Below are 26522 nucleotides of genomic sequence, written 5' to 3' on the forward strand. Positions count from 1 at the left end.
AAGTCTACTCTAGGCCTAGTCATAATGTGGGATGCCAGTAGGCAGGCATCTCTTAAATTGTTCATGCCTGTGGAATCTTTAAGGATATATCCATTGGGGTTCAATTCATTACATACCCACTTGATTCTCATTGTAAAATCTGATTGTTTTGAGGAACACGCATGCTTACACACACTCGTACATGCACGCACATGCAAATCTCTCTAGCTTCGTATCTTTCTCACTCTCACTCTCGGTTCCTGTTCTGCCAAACAAGTTAATGAATAGCCTACACAGTGTTTAGGCCTACAGAGGCCTTGCACGGAATGCCCATTATTCCTCCATGTTGGAAGAGACAACGGTTGATATGTGCAACACTATATCAATGTGTTGAACTTGATAATATAAGAGAAATAATATCAACAAAAATGTAATGCATCAGTGTTTTATTACTGGATCTTGTAAACATGTTGCAGTAATACCATGTTTTTCCAATGTTTTACTCTACCACTGCACATAAATTGGGCAGTTTCTGTCTAAAAGAGATTACCATTGGTTACGGGCAGCCATGTTGGAAGGAAGAGAACTACACAAACACTGACTCTGCAAAGCCCTCATCAGTAGGCACGAGTACTAGCTTTATTACCACTTACACAAATTACTGAATCCATCATCAGAATTTGCATATTGCTTTTCTTTTGTCTTGAGACTAAACGGGAAACATTATTGCACACTAAGGTTAGAGAAATATCTCGCCTCAACCTTGCAGAAAACAATTTGGGCTTCATGTGGCTGCACACCCTTGCTATGCTGTATCTTTTTAGTTGAAAACGTCAAGAGTATATTGGGCTGTATTTAGGGATGGGTACCTTCACATTTGAACCGATACGGTACCTGTGAATCGATACCGGTACCCAACGGTACCTTTTTTCGGTACTTTAGTCTCAAGAAATTTAATTTACCTACCTCAGTCGTGGAAAAAAATATCCAAACTTCAAATAACTACAATTTCGACAGTTTTCGGCTTGCCATTGCTCCGACTGCTTTGTTGTTGAATCAAGTCAAATCCTAGGTAAGCATATATTGTGTGTGTGAACGTTGACATGAAAAGAAATCGATACTCTGTAGTACCGACGTGTTTCGGTTCGGTTCCTCAAAAGTACCGAATTCGGTACCCATCCCTAGCTGTATTATGGTGTAGTTAGTATCTCCTTATGGTCTGTGTTTGATCTGTTAGGGTACTAGACTACTGAATGACTTGAAATGCCCATCCCTACTCATAGTGTTGGTGTAGGCTAACCCTAACCGTACTCATTGTGTTAGGCTAACCCTACTCTTAGTGTTGGTGTAGGCTAACCCTACTCATAGTGTTGGTGTAGGCTCACCCTACTCATAGTGTTGGTGTAGGCTAACCCTACTCATAGTGTTGGTGTAGGCTAACCCTACTCTTAGTGTTGGTGTAGGCTAACCCTACTCATAGTGTTGGTGTAGGCTAACCCTACTCATAGTGTTGGTGTAGGCTGTAGGCTAACCCTACTCATAGTGTTGGTGTAGGCTAACCCTACTCATAGTGTTGGTGTAGGCTAACCCTACTCATAGTGTTGGTGTAGGCTAACCCGTCCCTAACCCTACTCACTGTGTTGGTGGCAGGCAGGCAGACAAAGTGCATTCTATCATTGGGGGCAGTTGAGTTGGGGGAAATACGTTTATAGATGTCTCTTACTTTATCTCTTTTTGAAGAAAATGAAATAATATAACGGGCATTCCTGAGCTACTTTACCATAGTTTACGGCGCTAATGAAATCACTGTTTTGGTTTGTTATCCCTCTGAACTCCTGAGTCAACTGCACAGATGATGATAAGCTTCACAGTTCATAAGGTTCTGTTTGCTTTGGCTTGTTTAGGCTGCAATTCCATTGTTATTTGTTACTCCTGGATCTTGTGAAGGATGAGTTAACTTTTTTTAAACAGTCTGACTCTGGCATGAAGTCGACTAGGACAGGCCATCGTTTGCTTTTAGTATTGAGAAACTTAGCACTGTGCTACGTCCTTTTTCACCAGGCTCTAATCCAATGGTGCAAGCCTAATCGGATGTGTATTCATATGCTCTACTGAGGAAATACTTGCAAACCCTACATCATATCCAAGTTGCATGTTAATAGGTCGAACCTCTCATGGTCCAATATGTGGTAACTTGACACCTTTTTTTTTAGCTTCAGCTACACGGATGAGTAGAAGCTGAGTAGGTTTTGACATGTCTTGAAAGAATACAAGCTGATGACTTGGAACTCCTGGTAAATATCAATGGGGTCTTGTTGCCAATTTGGATATTCATAGATCTTTGCATTCTCAATGAAGGTAAAGGTGTAGAGATTTTCTTTGAATATAATTTGGTGGAAAAAATGTACAGTATACAAATTGTTATGCAATAAACAGTTTTAAGCATATACAATACATGTGGAGTAGCACCATAATCTAGTAATTGTTTTCTGTATGTTTTTTTCGGATCCTATTATAGCTATGAACTACTTTCAAATCTGTCACTAATGTTGTTTACAGTTGGCAGCCAATGAATATGGTCTTCTATCACTTTTCACAATGTCAAACATGGGTGTTTTGACAAGGTGTATCGCAAAAAGAAATCCCAACATCCATCAGAATCAAGTAGGCAATACAACAGAAGCATCAAATAATTATGAATGCTCCGTTCCAGTTTCTGCTGCAGTGCAGTGGCTAATCCTTCATATTCGATTGGGGAATGATTTGTAATTCAGACTAGAACGATTAGGGCTACTGCTTGTGGGTGGGGAAAAAATCTATTCACATAAGAATCACGATTTTCTCTTCTACCAATCTAATCTAATCTAGACCTATTAAACTAGCCGTCTACCACAGTCAATGGGGATAGTAACTCAAAACGGCAATCTAGAATCAAATCTATGCATGTTTTGAATCGATTATGAATCGAATCGTGATTCCAAGAATCTAAATCGAATCAAAATTGAGATCCCTAAGTTACTACTGCTACAGCTTGCTGTCCTTGTCTGTGTTATGTTCTCTTTTTCAAAGGTGGTGCTGGTCTGCATCCCACTTAGTGTCTGGTACTGTAGATGAAGGCAAGCAGACGGACAGACAGACAGACAGACAGACAGACAGACAGACCAATTGACACAGACAACAGGTCTGGAATCTGTAGGGAGGGACTGAACCTATTTGCTAGGTGTACATTTTGTGAGACCTCATTCCTTCCCTTCTCGTAGTTTTGTAGCTCGTGTCTGTGTTTGTCATTTCATTCTATAATACAGCAGGCCTTATTTTAGTGTTACTTCTCTTGATTCTAGAGTTAAGATGATTGTATTCATTGTGTCTTCAGTTTGACAAATCTACTACTAGGGGGAAAATAAAGGGCAACAATAAACTTCATTGTTGTTTTGTGGTAGTCTGTTCCACTCTGGCACACACTCCAGAGTGTCTGTCTGCAGTGCAGGCCAAACGAGGTTTCCTCTCCGAGGGAGTGGCAGCCTTATCTCTGATCTGTGGCAGAGGCTTTCTAATCCCTCAGGAGAGAGGGTGGAAGACTTGAGAGCCAGATAGACCTCGCATATCCCGCCGTTTCATAACCGCAACTGGACCAGCTATTCTGTCTGACTTGTGACAATAAGTTATGTTACTTGTAAAAGAAAAAGGTCAACCTCCTGTCCATAAAAAATCTTTATGATAGCACATGAGTTGTCCTGTGCCTTACTGCCTTTTGGGACTAACGCTAGCCTGTTTTTTTTTAGGATTGGCACATATAATGGCTACTTGGCCCTGACAAATAGCCTAAGTAAAATGTAGCCTATAGCCTCAGTGAACCCAAACAAACAAACAATGACCAAACAAAAGATGGTAAAATGAGAGAGACTTACCGGTAGCTAAAACGAAAACGAGACATCTGAAAACAAGCTGAAATAAAACTTTATTTTAAAAATGAAAATCTTAAACTTAATATAAATTAATTTTAAAAGTGCCAAACTATTAAAGGTTGTGCCTCTTTTAAAGTAGCCAAGGTTAGATCTGTAGCCTTGACCTCACCATGGATAAAACAACCCCACTCTCCGTCATCTGGATTCTCAGTGAAGAACTCTCACTGATGTAGGTCAGTTAATTTCTTTTGGATGTGTGCAGGATGATCATACAGGACTTTGTATAGGCTACTTCATTCTTCCCAGAATACCGGAATACAACACAAAAGGTTAACCACATAGGCCCTTGTTGTGACCACATCACCGATTTGCTCTTGTTAACCTGGCCTATTAAGTTAGTCTTTTGACCTACTGTACTATTGACAAATAACAGTACTTTCCTCTCTGAAAGGAAACAATTTCCTGGCCTTCTTAGCTCAAATGGTGTTTACTATACCATATGGTACCAGTATTTTCAGAACATGGCCATTTAAACTTTTTCTTTTATATTTTCATGTGAATTACTGTAGCTCATTTCATTGGCAGGAACATAGCCTGTGTATGGCTGTCCTTGACTTAAGGAAATTCATAGCTGATCAATAGGATTTAGTCGATATTGTCGCCTCATCTGTAAAATCACGCTTCCCACATTATTAGCCTCCAACAAATCAATTGAGTCACGCCGAATAGAGGGCTACTCATTTGTCTGGAACTTATTGAGCATTAAAGATATAAAACAAACACTACATACTAATGACCCTTTAGTCGACAAGACGATGACCCTAACTAACCAACACATTAATCAACTACCTGACTAACAGCCCCTGTTCACAGGACCTCCATAACATGCAGCATGCTACTTGTTTTTGAGCTGTTGTATCCAAATTATCCTTATTTTGTTATACAATAAGATATTCCTTTATTGATCCCCTTGGGGAAATTCAGGCAGCTGAGCATGGGGGAGGGAAGGTACTGCTATGGGCATGGTAATAGTAGAAGACGGAAGATAAATACAGGCAATACAATTATAGTAGACAATAGGCAGTGTATGAATATATGCATATGAGCAAGTAGGCAGTGTAATCAAAGGTGTCTGTATGCCCTATCAGTTATATTATACTTATTACAATACATATGGTCAATAACACTTAGCATCTGAATTAGGGATGTTTGATAAATCAAATCAAATCAAATTTATTTATAAGGCCCAACAACACATGTTAATGTCCCCATGGGCCGTACAGGTCGTCTTTAAAGTCAAGAAGAAAACATAACAATAAGTCAAGAACAGAACAAGGACACCATAAGGTCCAACAAATTTAAAATAAATGCAAATAAATGAATGAATGCAAGCACTCCCAGACATACCCCACGCGAAGGTAAGGAAAAACTCACTAAAACCTAACAATAGGTAAAAATGCTCCACAGGCAGTGTGGAGGAGAGAAACCTTAGAAGGGCCATTCAAGGGGGGATCTCCCTTCTTAGATGTCGGTAGGGATGGGTACCGAATTCGGTACTTTTGAGGCACCGAACCGAAACACGTCGGTACTACAGAGTATCGAATCAAGTGAGAAACCGATTTTTTTTTTTTTTTTTTTTTTTACTTTTTTCTTTTCATGTCAACGTTCACACGCACAATATATGCTTACCTAGGATTTGACTTGATTCAACAACAAAGCAGTCGGAGCAATGACGAGCCGAAAACTGTCGAAATTGTAGTTATTTGAAGTTTGGATTTTTTTTTTACGACTGAGGTAGGTAAATTACATTTCTTGAGACTAAAGTACCGAAAAAAGGTACCGTATCGGTTCAAATGTGAAAGGTACCCATCCCTAGATGTCGGTGATATTGGCTTTTTTACCGATATCCGATATACCGATATTGTCCAACTCTTAATTTCCGATACCGATACCGATATATGCAGAGTAATTTCAGGTAATTAACATTACTTATTACATGGCGTTTTTTAACATTCGCCGAAATGCTTGATTGTGATTGGTCAATAGCGCTTGGCAGAGGTCCGTTATTACTCGATAACGGACCTCTGCCGAGCAATTTGCAGTTTGCAGCTGTCAATTTGCTGTTTGCAGCTGCAGCAATCAAGCCCACTGACACACACTGCATCAGTGCAATCAGACACACCTGCCGGCTGCCGGCGATAATAATAATGACAGCGGAGCCACACAACAACTGCGTCTGCATTTGATCTCGTCTTGTCGATGGTGTAAAATGAATTAGGTATATTGTTAGTAAGTTAGCCATGTAATAAGTGGGATAATGTATAGCCTATACTCGGTCATTGTCGCAAAATAATTGACCTTCACTACGTTTAGAACACCTCGGCGAGGCGCCTCTGTATTCTAAATTCCGTGTCGGTCAATTATTTTGCGACAATGACCTCGTAGCTATACATTATCCCTTACATATCTCTTGTCGTGGAATTAACACAACATTATGCATACTTTTGACAATAAATAAAATAAGAATTTGTTCTTACTTGCTTGCCTGGGTAAATAAAGGTTAAATAAATGTAAAAAAAAGAAATTAACCAACGCCGATCATTTCCGATATTACCGGTACATTTTAATGCCAATATCGGTAGGCCGATAATATCGGACATCCCTAATCTGAATATATACTATGAGTAAGTAAAGTATACACGGGTGCAGTATACATACATTGTTGTGCTGCTCATAATGAAAGTATCCAGGAGGCTCTCGACCTAGCATACCGTGCGGCAAAGGGAACCGCTCCCGCCTACCTCCGGTAAATGGTCTCTAACTACACACTCTCAAGACCCCTACGCTCTGCATCTTCTGGCCGCCTCAGACCTACTCCTATCCAAGCCCCGGGAGGGTCGTCATCAAAGAGATGCCGCCTATTCTCAGTCCTTGCCCCACAATGGTGGAATGAACTACCCACCCCAGTTAGGACAGCCGAAACCAGTCCAATCTTCCGCCATTGACTTAAGACGCACTTCTTCAACCATTATCATATTCATATTGGGAACCTACTGAGAAAACTTAGACCTAAACTGGGCTTTTTCTTCCGGTTAAAGAAATGTTTCCCGCCTGAAGCCAGGAAGAGAATTGTGCAGAATTCCTTTCTGCCTGTATTAGACTATGGCGATGTGATCTATATGCATGATCCTTCCTCCCTGCTTAAAAAGCTGGATTCTGCGTACCATACTGCCATACGTTTTGTAACGGGTGCAGGCTCTCGCACCCACCACTGTACTTTGTATCAGTCCTTAGGATGGTCCTCTCTGTACCAAAGAAGACAATCACACATGTTGATTTGTATCTTTAAGTCATTGCTATGTAAGCTGCCCTTATATATCTCCAGACTTCTGTCCTTGTATACTTGCTTTTTTAATACCAGACGAGCAGCAAATGGGATGCTTTTAAATGTTCCTTTGATGCAGTCAGAGCTTGGTAAAGCTGCATTCTCCCACTATGCTCCCTTTTTATGGAATATGCTGCAAGTACCGGTAAAACTTTGTCTAGAGGCACTTCCTACTGTGAATGCTTTTAAAGGTATGCTATGATTAGCCCTTTATGAAACATGTAACTGTTTTACCTGATGCTATTGCTGATCTGATTATGCTCCTTTCCACTGCACAAATCGCCTTCTGTATTTATATTTGAATTGTATGTTTTTTTGTTTAATGCCCTGTTTTATGTTGAAACTTGTTGTGTGCCGTGTTGGTCAGGACTCCCTGGAAGAAGAGATCTTGTATCTCAATGGGACATTCCTGGATAAATAAAGGATAAATCAAATAAAAATGATCTGGAAAAAAAAAAAAACTCTAACCCTAACTAACCTTACTGTCATGCACTTAATAAACTTAATAAACTAACAAGCAACACTTTGATGAACATTGTTACTCAGCTGATAGAGTTCTACCCTTCCTGATGACTTGTCGTACAGAACTTCTAAGTCTCTTTGGATAAAAGCGTCAGCTAAATGACTAAATGTAAATGTACTTTCACTATGGCTACAATCACTTTCTCATTCACTGCCAGTTGGCCATTTTGCTATTATGTCATGCTCAGGTTGGGATTCCTTATGGTCAATGGAGCGGCTCCAGCATTTGCTTCTTGCTCAAGAGAGTCTTACTTTGCTTGTTTCTAGCTTTCAGCAAGGCTTGTTCATGTTCATCTCAAGATCATAGTATTGTGGATTCTTTTTAAAGTTGTGATTTACAGTTCAATGTAATGGAGATGTTATGTGTTAAGCTAAGCCATATGAAAATAGAACTATAAGACTACACTTTCACATAGAAACAAAATAGCTAATGCTGCTGACCGGTGCTCTGTTGCAGTATAGAACATCATCCAAAGAAATGCGTTGTTTTTCCAACACTGTCTTGATATTTTATTTTATATTATTTATGCATCTATTTTATTTTATTATTCTATTCTATTGTACTTAGGGATGCACCGATCCGACTTTTTCAGTCCTGATACCGATACCTGGGTTTGGGTATCGGCCAATACTGATACCGATCCGATACCCATTGTCTAATATTTTTTTCCAAAAAAGGAAAAAAAATAAATAAAATTAATCCACGTTTTTATATATTTTTTTATATTAAAATATATTTTGTTTTTAAGAATTGTAAAGGATCACAAGTGTGTTTTTGATTTGTTGTAAACAAAGACAGAAAATAAACTTCATTCAATTAATAAACATATTGCCATATTCTTTTGTGCAAGGCAACATCAGGCTTGACTTAAAACATTACTTTCCTAACTTAGTGAAACTAAATGTAACGAATAGATATAAATGTACTGATGGTTATTTTTATTTATTATAAAAAAAATGTAATCGATACCCGATCCAGCTATTTTACTGATATCGGCGGCCGATATCGGATCGGTGCATCCCTAATTGTACTTTTTTTAATGTAGTTTATATTCCATTTTATTCTACCTTTAATTGTCTGTCCATTAATGTCACACCAAACGACCAAATCAAATGCCTAGTTGTATGTGTAAACTATATATATATTGGCAATAAAGACCTTTCTGATTCTGATAAGAGTTGTGTTTCTCCACCAGAACTCTGTCGCATCGACGAGCCACTATGCCAGGATGACAATGCCGTTCTCAGCTTCGAGGCCATCCGCAGTATCCATAAGCAGATGGACGATGACGCCAACGGCAATGTAGACGTGTCGGAGACTGACGGGGTAAGTACCGACCTGGCATGACGCGTTCTGTGTTTGACACAGAACTGGCATTTTCTTTGCATGCAGTACTAATAGGATATTTTGCCTTGTATAATAACATTTGTTAAAATATCTTGCATCCAGTACATATTTGTCACTATTTGATCAAATCATATTGATATCAGAAATTCTTTACTCCCAAATATCGGCATTTGCCCCCTAAAGCCGGTATCGGTCAGACTCTATTTATATATATATGTTCTGTCATTTATGTTTCTCATGAAGTTCTGCTGCGAGGGTCGCCTCTCCCAGCAGAAATGCCTCTCGCAGCAGCACCAAGTCACCTGGGCGAACGCTACTACAGGCTTTAGCCTACTATATCACTGCTAACCCGAGGCCTTAATAAAAATGAAGAATGTCAGACTGAACGTATTGCTGGCAATATATTTCAAGACGCCTATCCTCCAGTCACTTTCCCCGCAGTAATCTGTTTTTATATAAAAAACAACATGTCCATCTGCCGTCATTGTTATATAATAACTCCATGTTACGTAAAGCACCCAACTCAAATGCTTCTATATAATAATGTTAAATCATAGAACTCTGAAAAGCTTATGAGGCATGAGGCTTAAATTGTAAGGCAAGGTGAACATGAAAGTGAAAGCCTTTCTTTCATAAATTACACTCTGCTGCACAATTAGTAGCACTTTTCAAGTTGAGATCGACAGATAGTTTTGATTTGTTAAGCAACGTGCAAACGTTAATATACGGTAAAAAGGGTTTGTCGATTATTTGTGAACATCCCTAATTTGAACATATCCTTACAGTTTGAATAGTTAACACTTGACCAGGTTAAAATCTTACGTGTGTTAAAGTGACAGCCTTAGTGACACAGCCCTAGTTACTACAGTACAATTTCCATTAATTATGGCAAAGTATCAAAATAAGAGCAACAGGTACTGCAGCAGATGTTGGTATTGAAACCAAGTCAGTGTAAACCCCGGTCTCGCAACCAAAAGTACCGCCTGTCCCCAACTGCTCCAAGACATCGTAGGGGAAACGATACAGTAGATGTTAGGAATTTCCTTTAGGTCCCGAGGTTAAGATGAGAAGAAATGTGTTTAATGTGTTTTGTCTCGGAACACACAATACTGCGTTACAAAAAAGAAGAACATGGGACAACCATGGTCCATGTTACATCATATACAGACGAGACATCAGAGAAACAACCCCTTCCGTCCCTCCCGATTTGATTTGGCACAGTCTCATACGTCCAAGGTCAAGTCCCGTGCAACATTATTCTAGTAGTTGGGTTTGCAGCAGACGGCCAGCAGTGAAGTACAGGTACAGCTTCAGTTCCACATCACATGGCCTTGTACAGGTCTCCCCTGGAGCATCATGCCTCATATGATGAGTAAGGCATTTGTTTTCAGGCCAGACAAAAAAAGCCTCTTCACTGCAGCTCTCTGGGGGTTTTGTACAACAAGGCACCTGGCCTGCAACGATCCCCCGAAGCTGAGAATGAAGTGCAATGCAGGAGTGCGCTGAGCGAGTTGTCCGTAGTGGCTATGAGCCAAGACACACAGCTGAAAACCGAAGAGCCCGTCTAGAAAATGGTCCTGATTCCTACCGCGTTTCAGTGATTGCATGAATAATTAGAACGGAGGATTGCGGTACGACCTGAGGTTAGCTGCATCTGTACCTGGGTCTTATAAGATGAGCTTAGCGTAGGCTATATTTATCAGCTTCTAAGCCAAGTGTCCGGCTGACATGTTTACATGATATTTCCCCCCCTGCAGTGCATTCCTCAGCCCTGTAGTAAAAAACCCACCCACACAAATCTATTCAGAGGGAAAGGCAGCAGCATCATCATCGAGGCCTGTGACTGTTTCACCGCTGCGTGAAGAATGTGTTGTCCGTTGTGGGGGGTGCGTGTCGTACAGAACCCAAGCTCGCCTCCGATGGTCATGAAAAACTGTGGCTGAGCTGGCCTACAAAATGATGAGTAGTGTCAGTCTAGTCATTGGCAGGTTTTTCAACAAACTAACTCTGAAGACATTATTCTTGGACTGTGCGTCCAAGCCTATAGGCTCCAATCTCAGGGTTCGCACAAGGTCCTTGAAGTGCTTAAAGTGCTTGATTCTTTACCCAAAAAAGTCAAGCCCTGGAATTCCTTGAAAAAAAAACGTTTTAACAGGGTGCTTGAAATTCAAATCAATAATTACTATTTTTGTTCATCCATGATAAAATAGTTTGGAATCAATCAATTACATTTTTAAATCTTTTTTTAACTAATTGTCAGAAATTGGTTTTAACACTTTGAGTGCCGTTCACGAGAATTCTCCTTTCTGTGGCCCAACGGTTCAGTGCCAGAAAACGAAGATTCTCGTTTCTGGGTCGTTATTTCTTTTATTCGCTATTGCCATTCATAATCCATCGAGGCAGGCTGTCCTGAATGGGTCTGAGATCGCAAACGTCCAATCCTTGGAATCTCTCTGGCTCCGCCTGTACGTCAATCTTAAAAAGTCCGGTCCTGGTTTTCTTGGTCGGGGAGGAGTTTATAACACAGAAGAACCAAGAAGAACCAAGCACCGCAGATTCATGTGCTTTGGTGGATCATGTTGGCAACACGATCGACATCAATACTTGGAATGGCGATCAGATCAGTGGAATATTCTTTTTGCAGTACATCCTAGTCAAGGTAAGGGCTATATGTTATCAATCTTGCGTTGATCCGTGTCCTGTAACGTTACTCCACAACGTATGCCGTTGGTGATGATTGAAGCATAGAACCCCCCCCCCCTTTCATAATACCGATAATATAGCGTTGATTTCAGATTGATTGTTGATCCAAGCGAGGAATGGCACGATTCCTAGTGAAATGTAGTAAACGCTGCTTAGCGGCGTTTCCTGGAATTACACAGAATTACTATAAAACTACTCATATTCACCACGGTATAAAACGGAAATGTATGGATGAGAAAATTCAGTTTTTTGCATCTTGACCGGAAGAAACTCAATGACAATCGACTATATTATTAGGTCCATAGCTATAATATTTAATATAGTTTTAGCACTGCAAACACCGACATGTATCCCCATTCATTAAAGCGCTGGCACACATGGCCCACAGCGACCTCTCGTGAACGGCACTGGATGTGTTAAGCCATAAATATTGGATCAGATTTTTTTTTCCAATAAAAATAACTGCATTTAAAAGTGAATTGTATCCTTTTAAATGCCCTTTTAAAATTTTAAATAGTGCTTGGGAAAGTACTTAAGTCCTTGAATTTCATTTTGCAATGTTTGTGGGAACCCTGCAATCTTGACTTTCACACACTTTGATATTGTGACTTGTATTTGTCTTCTCAGTGATCAACAGTAGGGTAGTCTGACTGACAGGATGTAGACTGTGGGTGTAAGCATGCCATTGGCAGACTATTTCAGTCCGAATTCTCCTCCCCTTCCCCTATCTGCGACACCATTTTGCAAGGGCACCGTCGCTGCATCCCGGGCTTAGCGCCGCCCAGGATGATTGTGATTGGTTTAAAGAAATACAAGCCAGAGCGTTTCTTCCCCTATAGCGGAATGATAATGGGTTCAGTTCAGCCAGACCTCTCCAGTGCGTGTCTATACTTTCCGTAGCCGCATTTCTGCCAGACGCTCTCTGATTGGCCACTGTTGCCCAATCGCGTGACGAGCTGTGTCTTTGCCCATTTCCGTGTCGAACAGCCTGCAAACTACCTGGCGTTCTATCGCCATGCTCTTAAGACAAACTCTAACCTTAACCAACTTCGAAAGAGTGCCTAAGCTTAACCGTCGAAAGAACTTGCCGTCACGCTCTAAGACAAACTCTAACCTTAACCAACTTCGAAAGAGTGCCTAAGCTTAACCAGTGTAGAAACAAGGCGTTGGCCAATCAGAGAGCGTCTTGCCAGAAATGCGGCTACGGAAAGTATAGACGCCTCCAGTGCAGGCACAGCGCTAATATCATGTAATGTAGTGTGGAGAGAGGTATGGCTACATGAGACTAACAGTAGGGTTGCTGTGGTGATGTGGAATATTTCATGGTTAATAAACTCATGACATTACCGGTGACACCAGACATTTTACAAAATGACGCTCAATATCTGTGGATCGCTTACTTTGATTTTTATCCATTTTTATGTGGCTATGTTGATCCGCTGTGTCTTTTCATTAATTTTCCATTTGTTGGACAGACCTAGTTGATTTGATACTAATTGAAATATAAACCAACAGACAGTAATACCGTCGCATAAATTATCTTTTTATAATATAAAAAGACCAGACACGTTTCAAGTTTCAAGTTTCTTTAATAGTTGTCATACAGAAGTACAGAATACTTTTATACAAAATGCTTCTTACTGTTGCGCTCCAGAGACTGTGCAACACACTGGTCTGATTTCATTGTATACCTGTATGCCGTGACAATTAAAACTCTTGACTTGACTTGATTGATTGATTGAAAACTTTATTAACAGATTGCAGAATGGGTACAATACAGTACAGCTCAATACACACAATTGTTAAGGGGATGCAGACCAGAGAAAGACTTTCGTCTTGTTTACATCAGGGTCCCCCATTTTCAATTTTCAATTCATCAGGACATATATGACATACATGACATACAGATAGTCAGTACTGCTACATCTATACATTTATGACATACCAGATTTGCAAATACAGTACTGTTTGTGATACAGAAGGAGTCAGGAAAAGGGAGTATATACATTTGACGTAGAAACTGTACATTGACTTGACTTGATCTACCCGTTCATTGGCGGATCAATGTAGCTGCAGCCTTCTTTAGTGCACGGCACAAACATACTGTTGCTAGTAGGGCTGTACCGAATGTCATTTTTTAACATTCGAAGCTTCTATTGAAGTATTCGAACGAAGGTTCGAATGTCTATAAAAAAATTTATATTTAAAAGAAAAGAAAAAAATCTTAAACTAAATCCTCAATTTGAATAAAGTGATTAATCTGATTAATTGAGTCTTTTTCTTTTATTAAATCAACTTTCTTTAATGAATATAACTCATCAGTTTCTAGGGCTGTCTTAAATACTTCGAAGCTTCATTCGATGGGCATGGGATTCGAATATGAAAAAAAAAAAACGATTATTAAAATAAAATAAAAATATGATAGATATATATATATTTTTTTAAATCAACTCTGCCTCTCTTTGTTAATTACAACAAGCAATGCTGTTTGTTATTTAAGATGAGGTCGGACTCTGCACTGACAGATTTGTGTTCATTGTGCTGCTTTTATAAAGCCTCAAATGACGGCTTACAATATTTCATGAAAGCAAAGTGTTTTGTTTGTCTAAGATTTTAAAAGGTTTAAACTTTACAGCACTGACAAAGTTGAACAAAGTGCTGTACAAGTCCCACAACATAAAAAAATAAATATTGAAAAAAATATTGTAATTTTTTTTTAATTTGTATTTTTTTATTTTATTTTATTCCGAAGCTTCGAATTAAAATTGAATCTCGGCCCCGAAGCTTCGAATTCCAATTTTTTTTCCGAAGGTCAGCCCTATCAGTTTCGTCAACATAAATAATCCAATAAGGGCACGGTTGGTATGAAAGTGATGGTGATGTCTTATGCAGTGGTTCCCAAACTGTGGTGCGCGAGCGCCCTCTAGGTGGTGCGAGACATGAAAAGGCTAATGGTGGTAAATATTTACAATAAAATTTCATAAAAATCTTAGTCAAACCTTTAGTATTATGGATATTAAACATGCTGGCAGAGTACATGCATCCATGTTGTCATGAACATTTTAATTAAATAAAGAAATTCCCTATCCATAGTCGCCGTGGGAAGAGATCAAATAAAATAAATTCCCTACCTACTCATGGCCTTAACTGACAAACAACAGGAACCAAACAATATTTTTCTTTTTTATGCCGAATAAATATAACTAATATACATTCTTTCAAATGGGGATTTTCACTGTGTAAATCATGAAATTCAAGAAACGTTTTAATAAAAAACGTACGTTTTAATAATAATAATAAACAATAATGTCTCTGGCGTGTCTGACACAGGTGTGCTTCATCTGTGCACGGAGACCAGCAACAATTTTTTCTAACAGAAACCCATTGGGCTAGCTAGGTCGGGCTAGGTCAGCTAGGTCGGGAGGTGACAGGGGGTGCATGGCCAAAAAAGTTTGGGAACCACTGTCTTATAGTATAATATAATATTAGTGTAGCCTAATCTTTATCTGCAACTGTGAAGAAAACCCCCATTGGTTTACTTTAAACCGATTGAATAGACACATAAACAAATATTACATTTAAAAATAAAAAAATTGTTTTATTAAAAATGTAAGTTTCAAATGTTGATTTAGAATTCGAATTTCAACATTATGATCGAACTTCGAAGCATTCGGTACAGCCCTAGTTGCTAGTTGGACTGGTTCTCTGAGCTTCTCTCCATTTGAGCTTTCGCTGCTGCAGGGTTTAAATCTGAAAGATTGCCAAATCCTCCGCCATCGTTGTGTAACCTGTCGTGTGGTCTCTAGAGTCTTCTTTCTCTCCTTCACGTGAAGTTAAAACTAAAGTGAAAGCTACTCTGTACTCCGCTGCAGAGACTTAAAAATAGCTCTGCTGTAGTGTCCACGCAGACCGATGCAGACACTTTCAGTTTATAATGTTGTCTTAAGTATTGATGCCACATGGCATACACCGGTGGGCAAATAATGTGGATGCCTGAAGTCCTGAACACTGAGTATCACTGACTACCGCAGCAAGCCTTATCAGTGTCGATGTGGCCGAACTGATGTTAACATGAGTGTACAGTAGTGGTTAGCAATATGTGTGCGCTGTTCCAGCCCAGTGTATAATACAGATCTTTCTAACTCCCCTTTCATGGTGTGGTACAGGGGTGGGAATCACCAGAGGCCCCATGATGCCATATTATCATGATACTAGAGACTCTCAATACTATAATATCGTGATGTTGCGAGGTATTGTAATTTATTACCTTTTTTCCAACTGCAAAAGTGTATCTAAAACAAAGTCAACATCTGCAATAGAAATATATACAACATCTGTTTTATCTAATAAGTTAACATCTGTTCACCTCACTCCAATAATTTGTATTGCACCAAAATAAAAGAGGTTTATTCATCACATACTGTTACATACACAAGTATATAAATATAGTGAAATGAAGGAAGTGTATCGATAATATCGGCACACAAAAAATCACGATACTATGCTGTATGGATTTATTTTCTACCCTCCCTAGTGTGTGATACAAATGGAGTGAGTCACCAGATGGGCAAAGTGTGTTTGCCCCACCATTAGCCTGCACAGCCTTTCTATACCAGTTCCCTCCCAGACCTCGATGATAAGGCTGAATACACCCATGAAATGCAAGCCAGATAACTAGAGCTCGCTTACAAAATGTATTAAAAGGCATTATGCTCCTGGGTTATCAGCTATTCATATCAGTCAGGTATTCTCCTTTTTGTGATCATTCCACAAAGCAGTGCACTCTTTTCATTACAACGTTGCCCAGTGTAATATATCACAATGTAATTTCACAAAGGTTCACTGTTGTGTGGGTCCCGCCCAACACTTAATTGTGTCAAATGGTAGCTGAAATTCCAACTTCATCTTAGGTTTAGTCACACAAAAGCTATGCCATATAGACCTGTTCGCTGTATACGACAGACTCTGTGTGCGCACGCATCACCGGGACAGAAAGGAACACAATCCTGGTCAGAACAATGGGGCAGACTACAATATATTTGCATTTGATAGCCATGCTAGTAGGGCTGTACCGAATGCTTCGAAGCTTCGATCATAATGTTGACATTCGAATTCTAAATCAACATTCGAATTTTTTATTTTTAATAACTTTTTTGTAAATTCTTTTTCTTATAGACATTCGAAGCTTCGTTCGAATGTTAAAAAATGACATTCGGTACAGCCCTACATGCTAGCGATCTAAACAATCAATCCATGCCAAAGCTAGATATGTAAAAGGTGAAAGACTCACACTCGCAGCCATGCTGATTTGGCAAAATGATATCCAGCCGTTTTCGTTCTAAACAACTTTTTTACGTCAGGAGAGTGCCATGGTTTCTCCATAGAGCCCCCTTGTATTCTTTTAGCACAGCAGCTTGCGCCGGTCCGGGGCAACTTAGTCACGTGACTCAGTTGGTATTGCTGATGGGCTCGAACATGGTATGTTTATACAGTGAACAGGTCTATATGTACATTATATACAATCTAACCAATAACCATAAAAGTACCTTCCCCTCTAATGAGCTCCCCTGTCACGTCACAGTTCCTGAGGGAGGATCTGAACTACCACGATCCCAAGGCCAAGCACAACAGCTTCCACGGGGACGACCAGTTCATCAGCGTGGAGGACCTGTGGAATGCATGGAAGGGCTCTGAAGGTACGGTCTAATGGAGCCTGTTTCTCTGCTCGGGGCCAGATGCAGCTCTGACAATTGAGCCCCCCCGCCAGGCATATTTTGCACTTTGCATATTTTTTTGCATAAATGACTCTCCGTTTCAGACCGAGTCTCACTTTGCACACCATGTTCCACTTTGATATGCGCTTGCCAGCCCTGAACGCCTTTCGTTTGATGTCTCGCCACCACTCATTGTCATCATGTTTCTTTCCTTTCGTGATTTCAGTAGAGCGCTATGTTTTTACAATCCTTAGTTGTGCCTTTCGACTGTCAATTCTGAAAGTGCCGCATTGTTTCCTGTTGCCAAGAATTACAGTACAGCTTTACCTCTCACAAATAAAAGGCAAGGGGGTGGGTCTGATGCCTCTGTAGCCTTCTTACTCACCCGCCAGTGGTACAAGGCTGGCCGTTGGCTGGTATGTCAGAGTTGTTAAGCGACGTGCACGCCACTTAGCAGTTCAAGACTCGTGGCAAAGGAGCATCTGTGAATCTGTCAACACGGCATTCACATACATGCACACGTACACACACCTCCTTTTCCATATCTTTGGCCTTCTGGCCTGCTATCTACAGTATCTACTTTGTAAGAGCAGTTGTCATGGCTCAGCTGTGTCCTAGCACTCTGCAGCGTTTCACACCTTCACACTGTGCAGCCCCAACGTCCCTCTCTGCTTGTGGTCTGTGGTCTGATGATGTACCCCGCATTGCAGCTTCTTGTCGGTGCTTCCTGAGGAGATTATGAGCCAGGAAACTGGGTCTCTGCTCAGGCCGGCACCATGCGGTACATTTTCACAGGCAACCCACACTGTTTGTCTCTCTGCCAAGGGGCTGTTGGGAGCGGGTTTCCCTTACCCTGTTTTCATTGAGGGCCAGCCAGTGTATGTTTAGGTACAGCATGCGCTGACAAGAGGATGCCTCCGTACTGATTTAGGACACGTGCACCATGGCCGGGGCGATATGCTTAAAAATGTCAAATCATATTTTTCTTGAGTTTTGATGGTATTTGACCGACGGTATAGTTTTCCAGTATAAATTACAATGTGAATATGGCATCTTTTTGGGGTCTATTTTTTTTTCTTCTTGTAATACAGTCGTGATGCATTCAAAATGGTATTTTTATTATTTAATTTTACTTTTTAGTATTGCTCCAACACATTTTCTTTTGATGATGATGATGATGAATATAAACAGTATGTAATGTATATATTTTTATTTTACGGCATAGTAGAAATCCATACCTTTGCATGGATCCATGGCGGTATGCCTTCATATTCGGCACACCATTCAGCCCTAATGCACGCTCATTAAAATAGTGAGTAGAATCACATATGTCACTGCTCGTGTGTTGGACCGTCGCCCTTCTCATGTTGCACAAGCTTGTGATGGAGATGACACGGCCCTAGTATAGGTGTCGGAGAGGAATGAGGACCAATAAATAGCTTAGGTGTCTGTTCGTTTATTTATTCTTATAAGTCTATGTATTTATTTATGTACTTTTTTTTTTTTTCTTTTTTTTACATTACCGGTATGTATTTATTATGTATTTTTACATGTCTATGTATTTTGTTTATTTATTTATGTATTTTGCTATTCATTTAGTGTACAACTGGACAGTGGACGAGGTGGTGGAGTGGCTCATCACGTGTGTGGAGCTGCCGCAGTACGTGGACGCCTTCCGCAAGATGCATCTTAACGGCAGCGCCATGCCCAGGTGAGACCGGCCTTCCAGGAGATGCTCCGCTCCCGTTCCTCCTCCCTGCCGTTCCTCGCGAAATCATGGCGTCTCGATGTCTCTTTTCCAGGCTAGCCGTGAAGAACGCCACTCTGACGCTGTCTGTCCTGAAGATGCTGGATCGCAGCCACGTCCAGAAGTTGCAGCTTAAATCCCTGGACACCGTTCTGTTCGGGGCTCCTCTGAGTAAGTCGCGCTCTTCTTTTTCCACCACTAACCCTTATCTACTCTGCGCACCTCCCAAATAAAGTCCCTCAAACTTCTGAGGAGAAGGTAATGGCAAAATGGGGAGTCACAGGGGTGTTGGCCTCTTCGCGCTATTGTAGAGGACCAGTGGCAAGAAGGTGAATGGTAAACGGTGCATTTATATAGCGCTTGTATCCAAATCGCTTTACAATTTTGTTCCTCACATTCACCCATTCACTCACACATTCACACAACGACGGAGGAGGCAACCATGCAAGGTGCCAACCTGCTCATCGGGAGCAATTAGAGGTTAAGTGTCTTGCTCAAGGACACTTCGGCGCGCTGCCCGGGAGGAGCGGGAATCGAACTGGGAACCTTCCGATTACCAGCTGACCGTTCTACCTCCTGAGCCACTGTCGCTCCATTCAAGGTTTCCCCTGAATTTCCCCAAGGGGATTAATAAAGGAATACTTGACTTTTAGCCTATACGACCTATACTATAGCCTATAGGACATTTTAAGATGGTCATGTTGATCTTATTTTACCGGATGGATCAGCATTATGATCCCTGTCCAACAAACGTGTAGCCGTAGCTGAGCCGCCACCTAATGCCAGAGAGCCAAACCACCATGTATTCTAGTTTACCATGTGACTGCAAAACAGGAATACTACTTCTAAGTGCCCCCCTCTGTAGACATGAAGTGCCCAGTACAACTGACCATGACCAGCTCTACCAGCATGAGGGATTGAGGAAGTGAGTAGAGGTGAGAGCGAGCCACTCTGTATTCTAGTCACACCTCTCTGCGTACTGAGACAAGTAAACACCCCTCTCCTCCTCCTCCTCCTCCTCCTCCTCTGAACATCATACCAGACTGCAGCTGTAGAATGCGAGCCGTCAGGTTTTGCTTTCCTGTGTGTGTGTGTGTGTGCGCGTGTGTGTGTGTGTGTCTGTCCCTCTGCACCCTTTTCATGGGAATCTTGTCTCCATGTCGTTACTCTACATCAGCACATCTCAACACTCTGACCGGGGTGTGTCCGAGCAGGCATGCATGCATTCATAGCAGAAAAACTATAGAAACTGGTTTGCCTTTTTGAACTTGCTTCAACAGGCTTATCGCACCGTATTGCCCTCGTTAGAACTCCTGGTTAGCAATAGCGGTGTTTCTCGCTTGATGCATGGTTAATGCACCACAGAACCAGCAGTGAGAAGTTGAAAGACCTTAGTTGTGTCTCTTAAAGGCTAATTCCTGTTATCTTCAACCTGGATCCTATCGTCTGACCTCATACGGATACGATTCTGACCAAAAACCCATCAATTGAACCATGTAAGACACCATAACTCCTCCCGTAACACCTCTGATTAAGATCTCTAGACATCGAAATACATTTTCTAATGCATGGAAAACATCAATTGTCACTCCTATTTTAAAGCTGGAGAGCAGCTGCAAGTCAGTAATTATAGTTATTACTATATAAATAATAGACCTGAGTCATTATAGACCCATCTGCATTCTGCCAGTAATCTCCAAGGTGGCTGAAAAAGTTGTTGTTGAAAACAGCAATTTTCCTTTACACCACATGCAGTTTGGCTTCAGCGCAAATCATTCTACTGAAATGACCTCCTGCGACCTCCTAGAGCTAATCACATCTAAGCTTGATAAAGGTGGGGTGTCAGTCCTGTGTTCTTAGATCTACGTAAAGCATTTGACACCGTTAATCACAATATTGAAATTAAGTAAAAATTTTCCTCTGGTGCACTGAAATGGATAAGCTCATATTTATCAAACCGGACCCAGCGTGTGAAAATCATTAATGTGCTCTCACAATCTGGTAAATGTATAATGGGAGTGCCACAAGGATCAGTCCTGGGTAGAGATGTTCCGATACCATTTTTTCCTTCCCGATCCGATTCCGATACCTAAGCTTTGGGTATCGGCCGATACCGATACTGATCCGATACCAGTGCATACATTAAAAAAAATAAGTAAATTTTTTTTTATACAGCTACTGTTTTATATATATACTGTTTTTTAGTAATAACTATAAAGTAATGGTATTTATTCAACAACAGGTGATTGTATAGATTAGTATTAGTATCAGTAATTGAAAACTATCTCAATGAGTTCACCCACGGAAAGGTTGTTGGCACATTGTTTCCACACGGACATTATACGTTGTTGCGCACTTCCTCCTATCCAGTCGGCTCTGTTTAGGTTAGCTACTGTAGTAGCGGAGGCTCTGCTGTGATTTTTGCACAATAAATATTCAACATTCTCTTTTGAGACTCCGCCTCAGACTCTTATCATTTGGCACTAAAAGCTAAACATTGTCAGCGGTCAGGTGGCGTAGCGGAGATTGTGCTCGTCACCAATGCAAGAGGCTGCGGTCTCGACTCCCGGAGAGTCAGCATTGCCTTGGCTTGGGCTGATCGCTATACTAACTCGTTTGGCTGAGTTAGGGGGAGGGAAGCCATGGGTGGGTCCTGGGCGTTGTGGACAGCGACCCCTACAGTTCGTCGGGGCGCCTGCACAGCGAGGGTAGGATCTGGAGAGAGGTAGTGCGACCTTCCACACGTTACACTCTCCCAATGAGAATCTGCGCTGCCAGGCTGGCTGCCGGCTGGCTGCACATGCGTCGGAGGAAAGCATGCGACAGTCTCCGGCCTCTCGGACCAACAGTAGGGGGGGGTGCGCAACAACCAGGAAGGGGGTTGGGAATTGGCATAACGACTAACAGTGGGATGGGAGAAAAATCGGAAAAAAGGAGGGGGGAAAAGATGATAATAATAAAAAAAAAAATAGCTAAACATTGTCACCGATATGGCTGTCTGCAACATGTCATTAATTGTGTGCGAGAGGTCGATCAGTGACAACGTTAACGTGAGCTAGGTTAGCTAGCATGAGCTACCGGTAGATGGAAAGAATGTGACGTTACTGGTGAAAAAGTGATTTACCTTGGAATACTCCTGTGCCAACTTGCTCTACTTTGCTTGCAGGTTTGTAGCCATTATTGCTGGATTATGAATAGCCCCAACTTTAGCCAAGGTAACGTTAAAGCTAAAACTTTAACGTTAGTTAACGCTAGCTTTCGGTTAGCTGTTCAGCTAATGCTAATAACATCAGAGCTCCCTGTCAACAGCGCTCTGTCGGGACGATGGCGAAAGTATCTGCTGTTAAAATTACAAATGGCATTGACACTTTAATTCACGGTCGATTTAAAAACACGTTTGTTTTATAATGCTCACTCAGCAGACCGCAGTGTTGTTGATAAATTACGTCATATGGTATCGGAGCGCAGAATTAGAGGGTACTCGCCGATACCGATACCAGCATTTTAGGCAGTATTGGCGGCATTTCCGATACTGGTATCGGTATCGGAACAACTCTAGTCCTGGGCCCATTATTATTTAGCATATACATAAATGACCTTGGCTCAGGTATCACAGTGGCTTGATCATTAATGCCTCAGCATGAATGTCGGCAAAACTGGGTAAAATGCCAGTTTCTACTGACATTTTCATTCAAGAGGAAAAGATCAACATAGTAGTTACCGAATTCAAATATGTTGGACTCCAGCCTCCGTTTTAAAAAGCACATAAAACATACAACTTGTCAAACTTGAGCTTAATATGAAACTGTCTTTGCACTGATGCTGCAAAAATCTATATGCATGCTGTGGTTTTATCTCGTATGTCATACTGTCTCAATAGCATCACTGTAATATACTTGAGTAGAGTGTCTGTCTTGTTTACACAGTCTAAACCCTTCCACCTCTATCTGAATTCATTACACCACACAGAACCTGCACTGCCAGATCCAGGACTTCCTCTAGAGGAGGTTGCATAATCCCATTGCGTTGCCATTTGGTCAGTCTGCCTCCTCTCTTAAGGCCACTTACAGTTGTTTTATGTATTCAAGTGTATTGATTGTAACCCGTCAATGGGACGGCAGATGAAATTTAGCTGACGCTAAATCTGGTACGATGCATCAAATGGCAACATTTATTTGTAATGGCATACACGGTCCCGTCCAAATAAATAAATTCTAAGAGTGAGTCGTGTTTTTCTAAACGCTCAAGTTGGCTGCAGCTATGCTGGCTGCAATTCCATTCAACGGGGGAACAATGCATGTACTGAAAAGCAAGTGGACAAATTGTTGTTGTTTTTAACTCCAAAATAACATTCTGTCCCTGTTACACAGTTGCCCTGTTGAATTGAACTGCAGCTAGGTGCGCTGCATCCAACTCTTAATGCCTAAAAAAAATCCACAACTTGCTCATTGGTGGTCCAACTGACAGGATCTCGGTTAGAATAGATTTGTATGATGCCCGATGATAGATACTAAATCGGCACAATTGATCTCAAACCCTGCCCTCTTTTCTTGATCTTCCCAAGATCTCTATAGCCTATATAGTCTATACCGTGTCTTTCACTATTGGCAGAGGACAGAATCGCAGATGAGGTATTATAACATAACGTACAAAATGATTCTTGTCGCTCTGTGAATCTCTGGGCTTTCTCTGGCCTTGATGAAGCTTTTTAAAGAAAGTGAGTCGTTTCAAAGGAAGGCGTCCTGCAGAGTGGAGTCGTGTGTCCCGGCCTGTATGTGGCATGTGTCATTGTGCGTGTGTTTGCTGAAAAGAGTCCCAGCCGGGGGAGGACATCGGTCTGTGACAGCCTCTCGACTCCAGGGAGGTCCTACTAATGGGCCCATAGATCAGCCGGGTAAAGTGGCATCATTTTAAGACATGTCTCACAATGGATTGATCCGAGGCTTCCCCAGAAGTGGTACACTTGTTTAATGGTTAACGCACTTAGAAACGACATGAGCCAATTCCACTGCTTTTGTTTGTGACACATTTTTACATAAAACGGGGATGTTCACCGCAAGCATAACAGAAGATGTATGTCATTCCCGGTGTAATGGTTCATTATAAGCATGTCACTTTGGACTCTGTTAGTGACATTCCTAAAAGGCACTGATGCTGTTTTATCAAGGGGTGACAAATGGAGTGCAGCCTGCTCTTTGAACACCTACACGAGTAATTAGTTTAGCAGCATTGGGGATATTCTAGCATCAGTAAGTGACGTGTTTTGTATGAGCTCAGGGATGCAGATAGTCCTCTGCCTTGTCTGTGTTGGATCCTAATGCAGACCCACAGCAAATCGCTTATGCAGAGTCAAGAGAGTCAGATTTTATTTGCCATGTATAGACGAATCCACATTAGAATACAGGTACAGAGCAATACTGTGTGTCTACAACTAAACCAATACAGGAGCAGAGCAGAAGCTGTATAAAAAAAAAAAAAAAAATTGGACAGTAAGAAAAAACAGACGGTATAAAACGACAAATGCTAAGGTTAAGATCAACATCCCCTAAAGTGCATCTCATACTAAAGTGCATAATGCATAGAGGTACAATTTACAGTAAAAGTGCATATAATCAAAGTGCGTTATGCACAGACAATACAGAAACAGCACTTCCACAACCTGACTAGTAACGCACCAAATTAAAAATAAGATAATATAAAAATCTAGCCTTGGAGTTATTCAGGCTGCGCACGCCGCACAGCACTGGGGAAGAAACTCTTAGTAAACCGAGAGGTAGAGCATGTGATAGAGCGATAGTGTCTGCCCGAGGGGAGGGGGACAAAGAGGCCTGCGGCTGGGTGAACAGAGGGGTCGTTGATAATGCCAGAGGCACGGGAAAGCAGCCTGGCACCATAGATCTCTTCTGGAGCTGGCAGACTAACCCTGATTGTCTTGCGTGCGAGATGCACAATTCTGTTGCATGCATTGAAATATACGGTAGCCATTCTATTATGTACATGTTTACACCTGCTTGTTAATGCAAATATCGTGTTGGGTCGTTTCGTGTGGTAACAACCCGATGCATAAAAGCATGCAGCCGTGGTCGAGACGTTCAGAACAAACATCAGAACGGGGGAAGAAATATGATCTAAAGTGACTTTGACCCTGGAATGATTGTTTTCTGGGGTGGTTTGAGTATTTCAGAAACTGCTGATCTCTTGAGATTCTCACACACGACAGTCTCTAGAGATTACAGAGAACGGTGTGGAAAAACAAGATAACATCTAGTGGAGAGCAGCCAGACTGGTTCAACCTGACAGGAAGGTTAATGAGGGGTCAGAGGGTTAGGGTTAGCAGACAAGGAATGCAACGCAGTGTTTCCCATTAATTACCTAGACTGTGGCGGCCCGCCCCAGTTGTATAATGAACCAAAACTAATTTTAATTAAAGAAAAATTATATATATATATATTTTTTTTAACAATTTTTTTAAATATAAAGTTTGCCAATAGGGGTGTATCAGTAGTAGTAGTAGTCGTAATAGTAATCCACTATATTTTATTTTTTTTCTAAAAAATAAACCAGTTCAACACAGGTAACCACTTTTGCTTCATTTCTTTGATGGCTCTAGTCCAGTGGTTCCCAAACCTCTCCTCGAGACACCCCAGCCGTTCCATGTATTTGTTAAATTCCACCACCAGCACACCTGATTCAACTAATAAAGGGCTAGTTAAGTTGAATCAGGTGTGCTGGTGGTGGAATTTAACAAATACATTGAATGGCTGGGGTGCTTCGAGGAGGATTGATTGGGAAGCTCTAGTCGATTTTGTGTTTTGAGCATCATAGATCTAGCCTCTTTATTTTTCTCTCAAAGTGCACCAGATTGATGCATTTAACTTTAAAATGTACACACAAAAAAAGTTCCGGGGGGGCATGCCCCCCGACCCCCCTAGAGGGTCGGAGGTTCACCCCCCATAGTGTCTGAAAATCCTGTGGGAAACACTGCAACGGGTAACTCGAATAACCTCGTGTTACAACAGCGGTATGCAGAAGATCTCTGAACGCACGACAAGTGGAACCTTGAAGTGGACAGACGGCTCCAGCAGCAGGAGACCAGACCGGGTTCCACTCCCTACCTAATGAAGCGGCCACTGAGGGCTAGATCCACCAAGAATGGATTCATTATGAATTGAAAATGGGGGACCCTGATGTAAACATGACGTCTTTCTCTGGTCTGCAT

The 26522-nt window shown here is 41.2% G+C and overlaps 2 protein-coding genes across 5 annotated transcripts in view; one reads left to right on the forward strand and one right to left on the reverse strand.

Moving 5' to 3' along the window:
* chrna10a (cholinergic receptor, nicotinic, alpha 10a) overlaps nucleotides 1-26522 on the reverse strand; it is a gene marked incomplete at both ends in the record, with an annotated part of 116654 nt that overhangs the window by 40586 nt on the left and 49546 nt on the right. The window lies entirely within an intron of this gene.
* Nucleotides 1-26522, forward strand: part of stim1a (stromal interaction molecule 1a) — a 69325-nt gene that overhangs the window by 9998 nt on the left and 32805 nt on the right. For all 4 annotated transcript variants that reach the window (XM_084333984.1, XM_084333986.1, XM_084333987.1 and 1 more), the window contains exons 3-6: nucleotides 8988-9118; nucleotides 17424-17538; nucleotides 19156-19267; nucleotides 19359-19474. In XM_084333984.1, the coding sequence (XP_084190110.1) occupies nucleotides 8988-9118; nucleotides 17424-17538; nucleotides 19156-19267; nucleotides 19359-19474 (474 nt within the window). The remainder of the gene's footprint in view (nucleotides 1-8987; nucleotides 9119-17423; nucleotides 17539-19155; nucleotides 19268-19358; nucleotides 19475-26522) is intronic.

The sequence above is a fragment of the Notolepis coatsorum genome (assembly GCF_963971535.1).
Source record: "Notolepis coatsorum genome assembly, chromosome: 1".
NCBI classification, from domain to species: Eukaryota; Metazoa; Chordata; class Actinopteri; order Aulopiformes; family Paralepididae; genus Notolepis; species Notolepis coatsorum.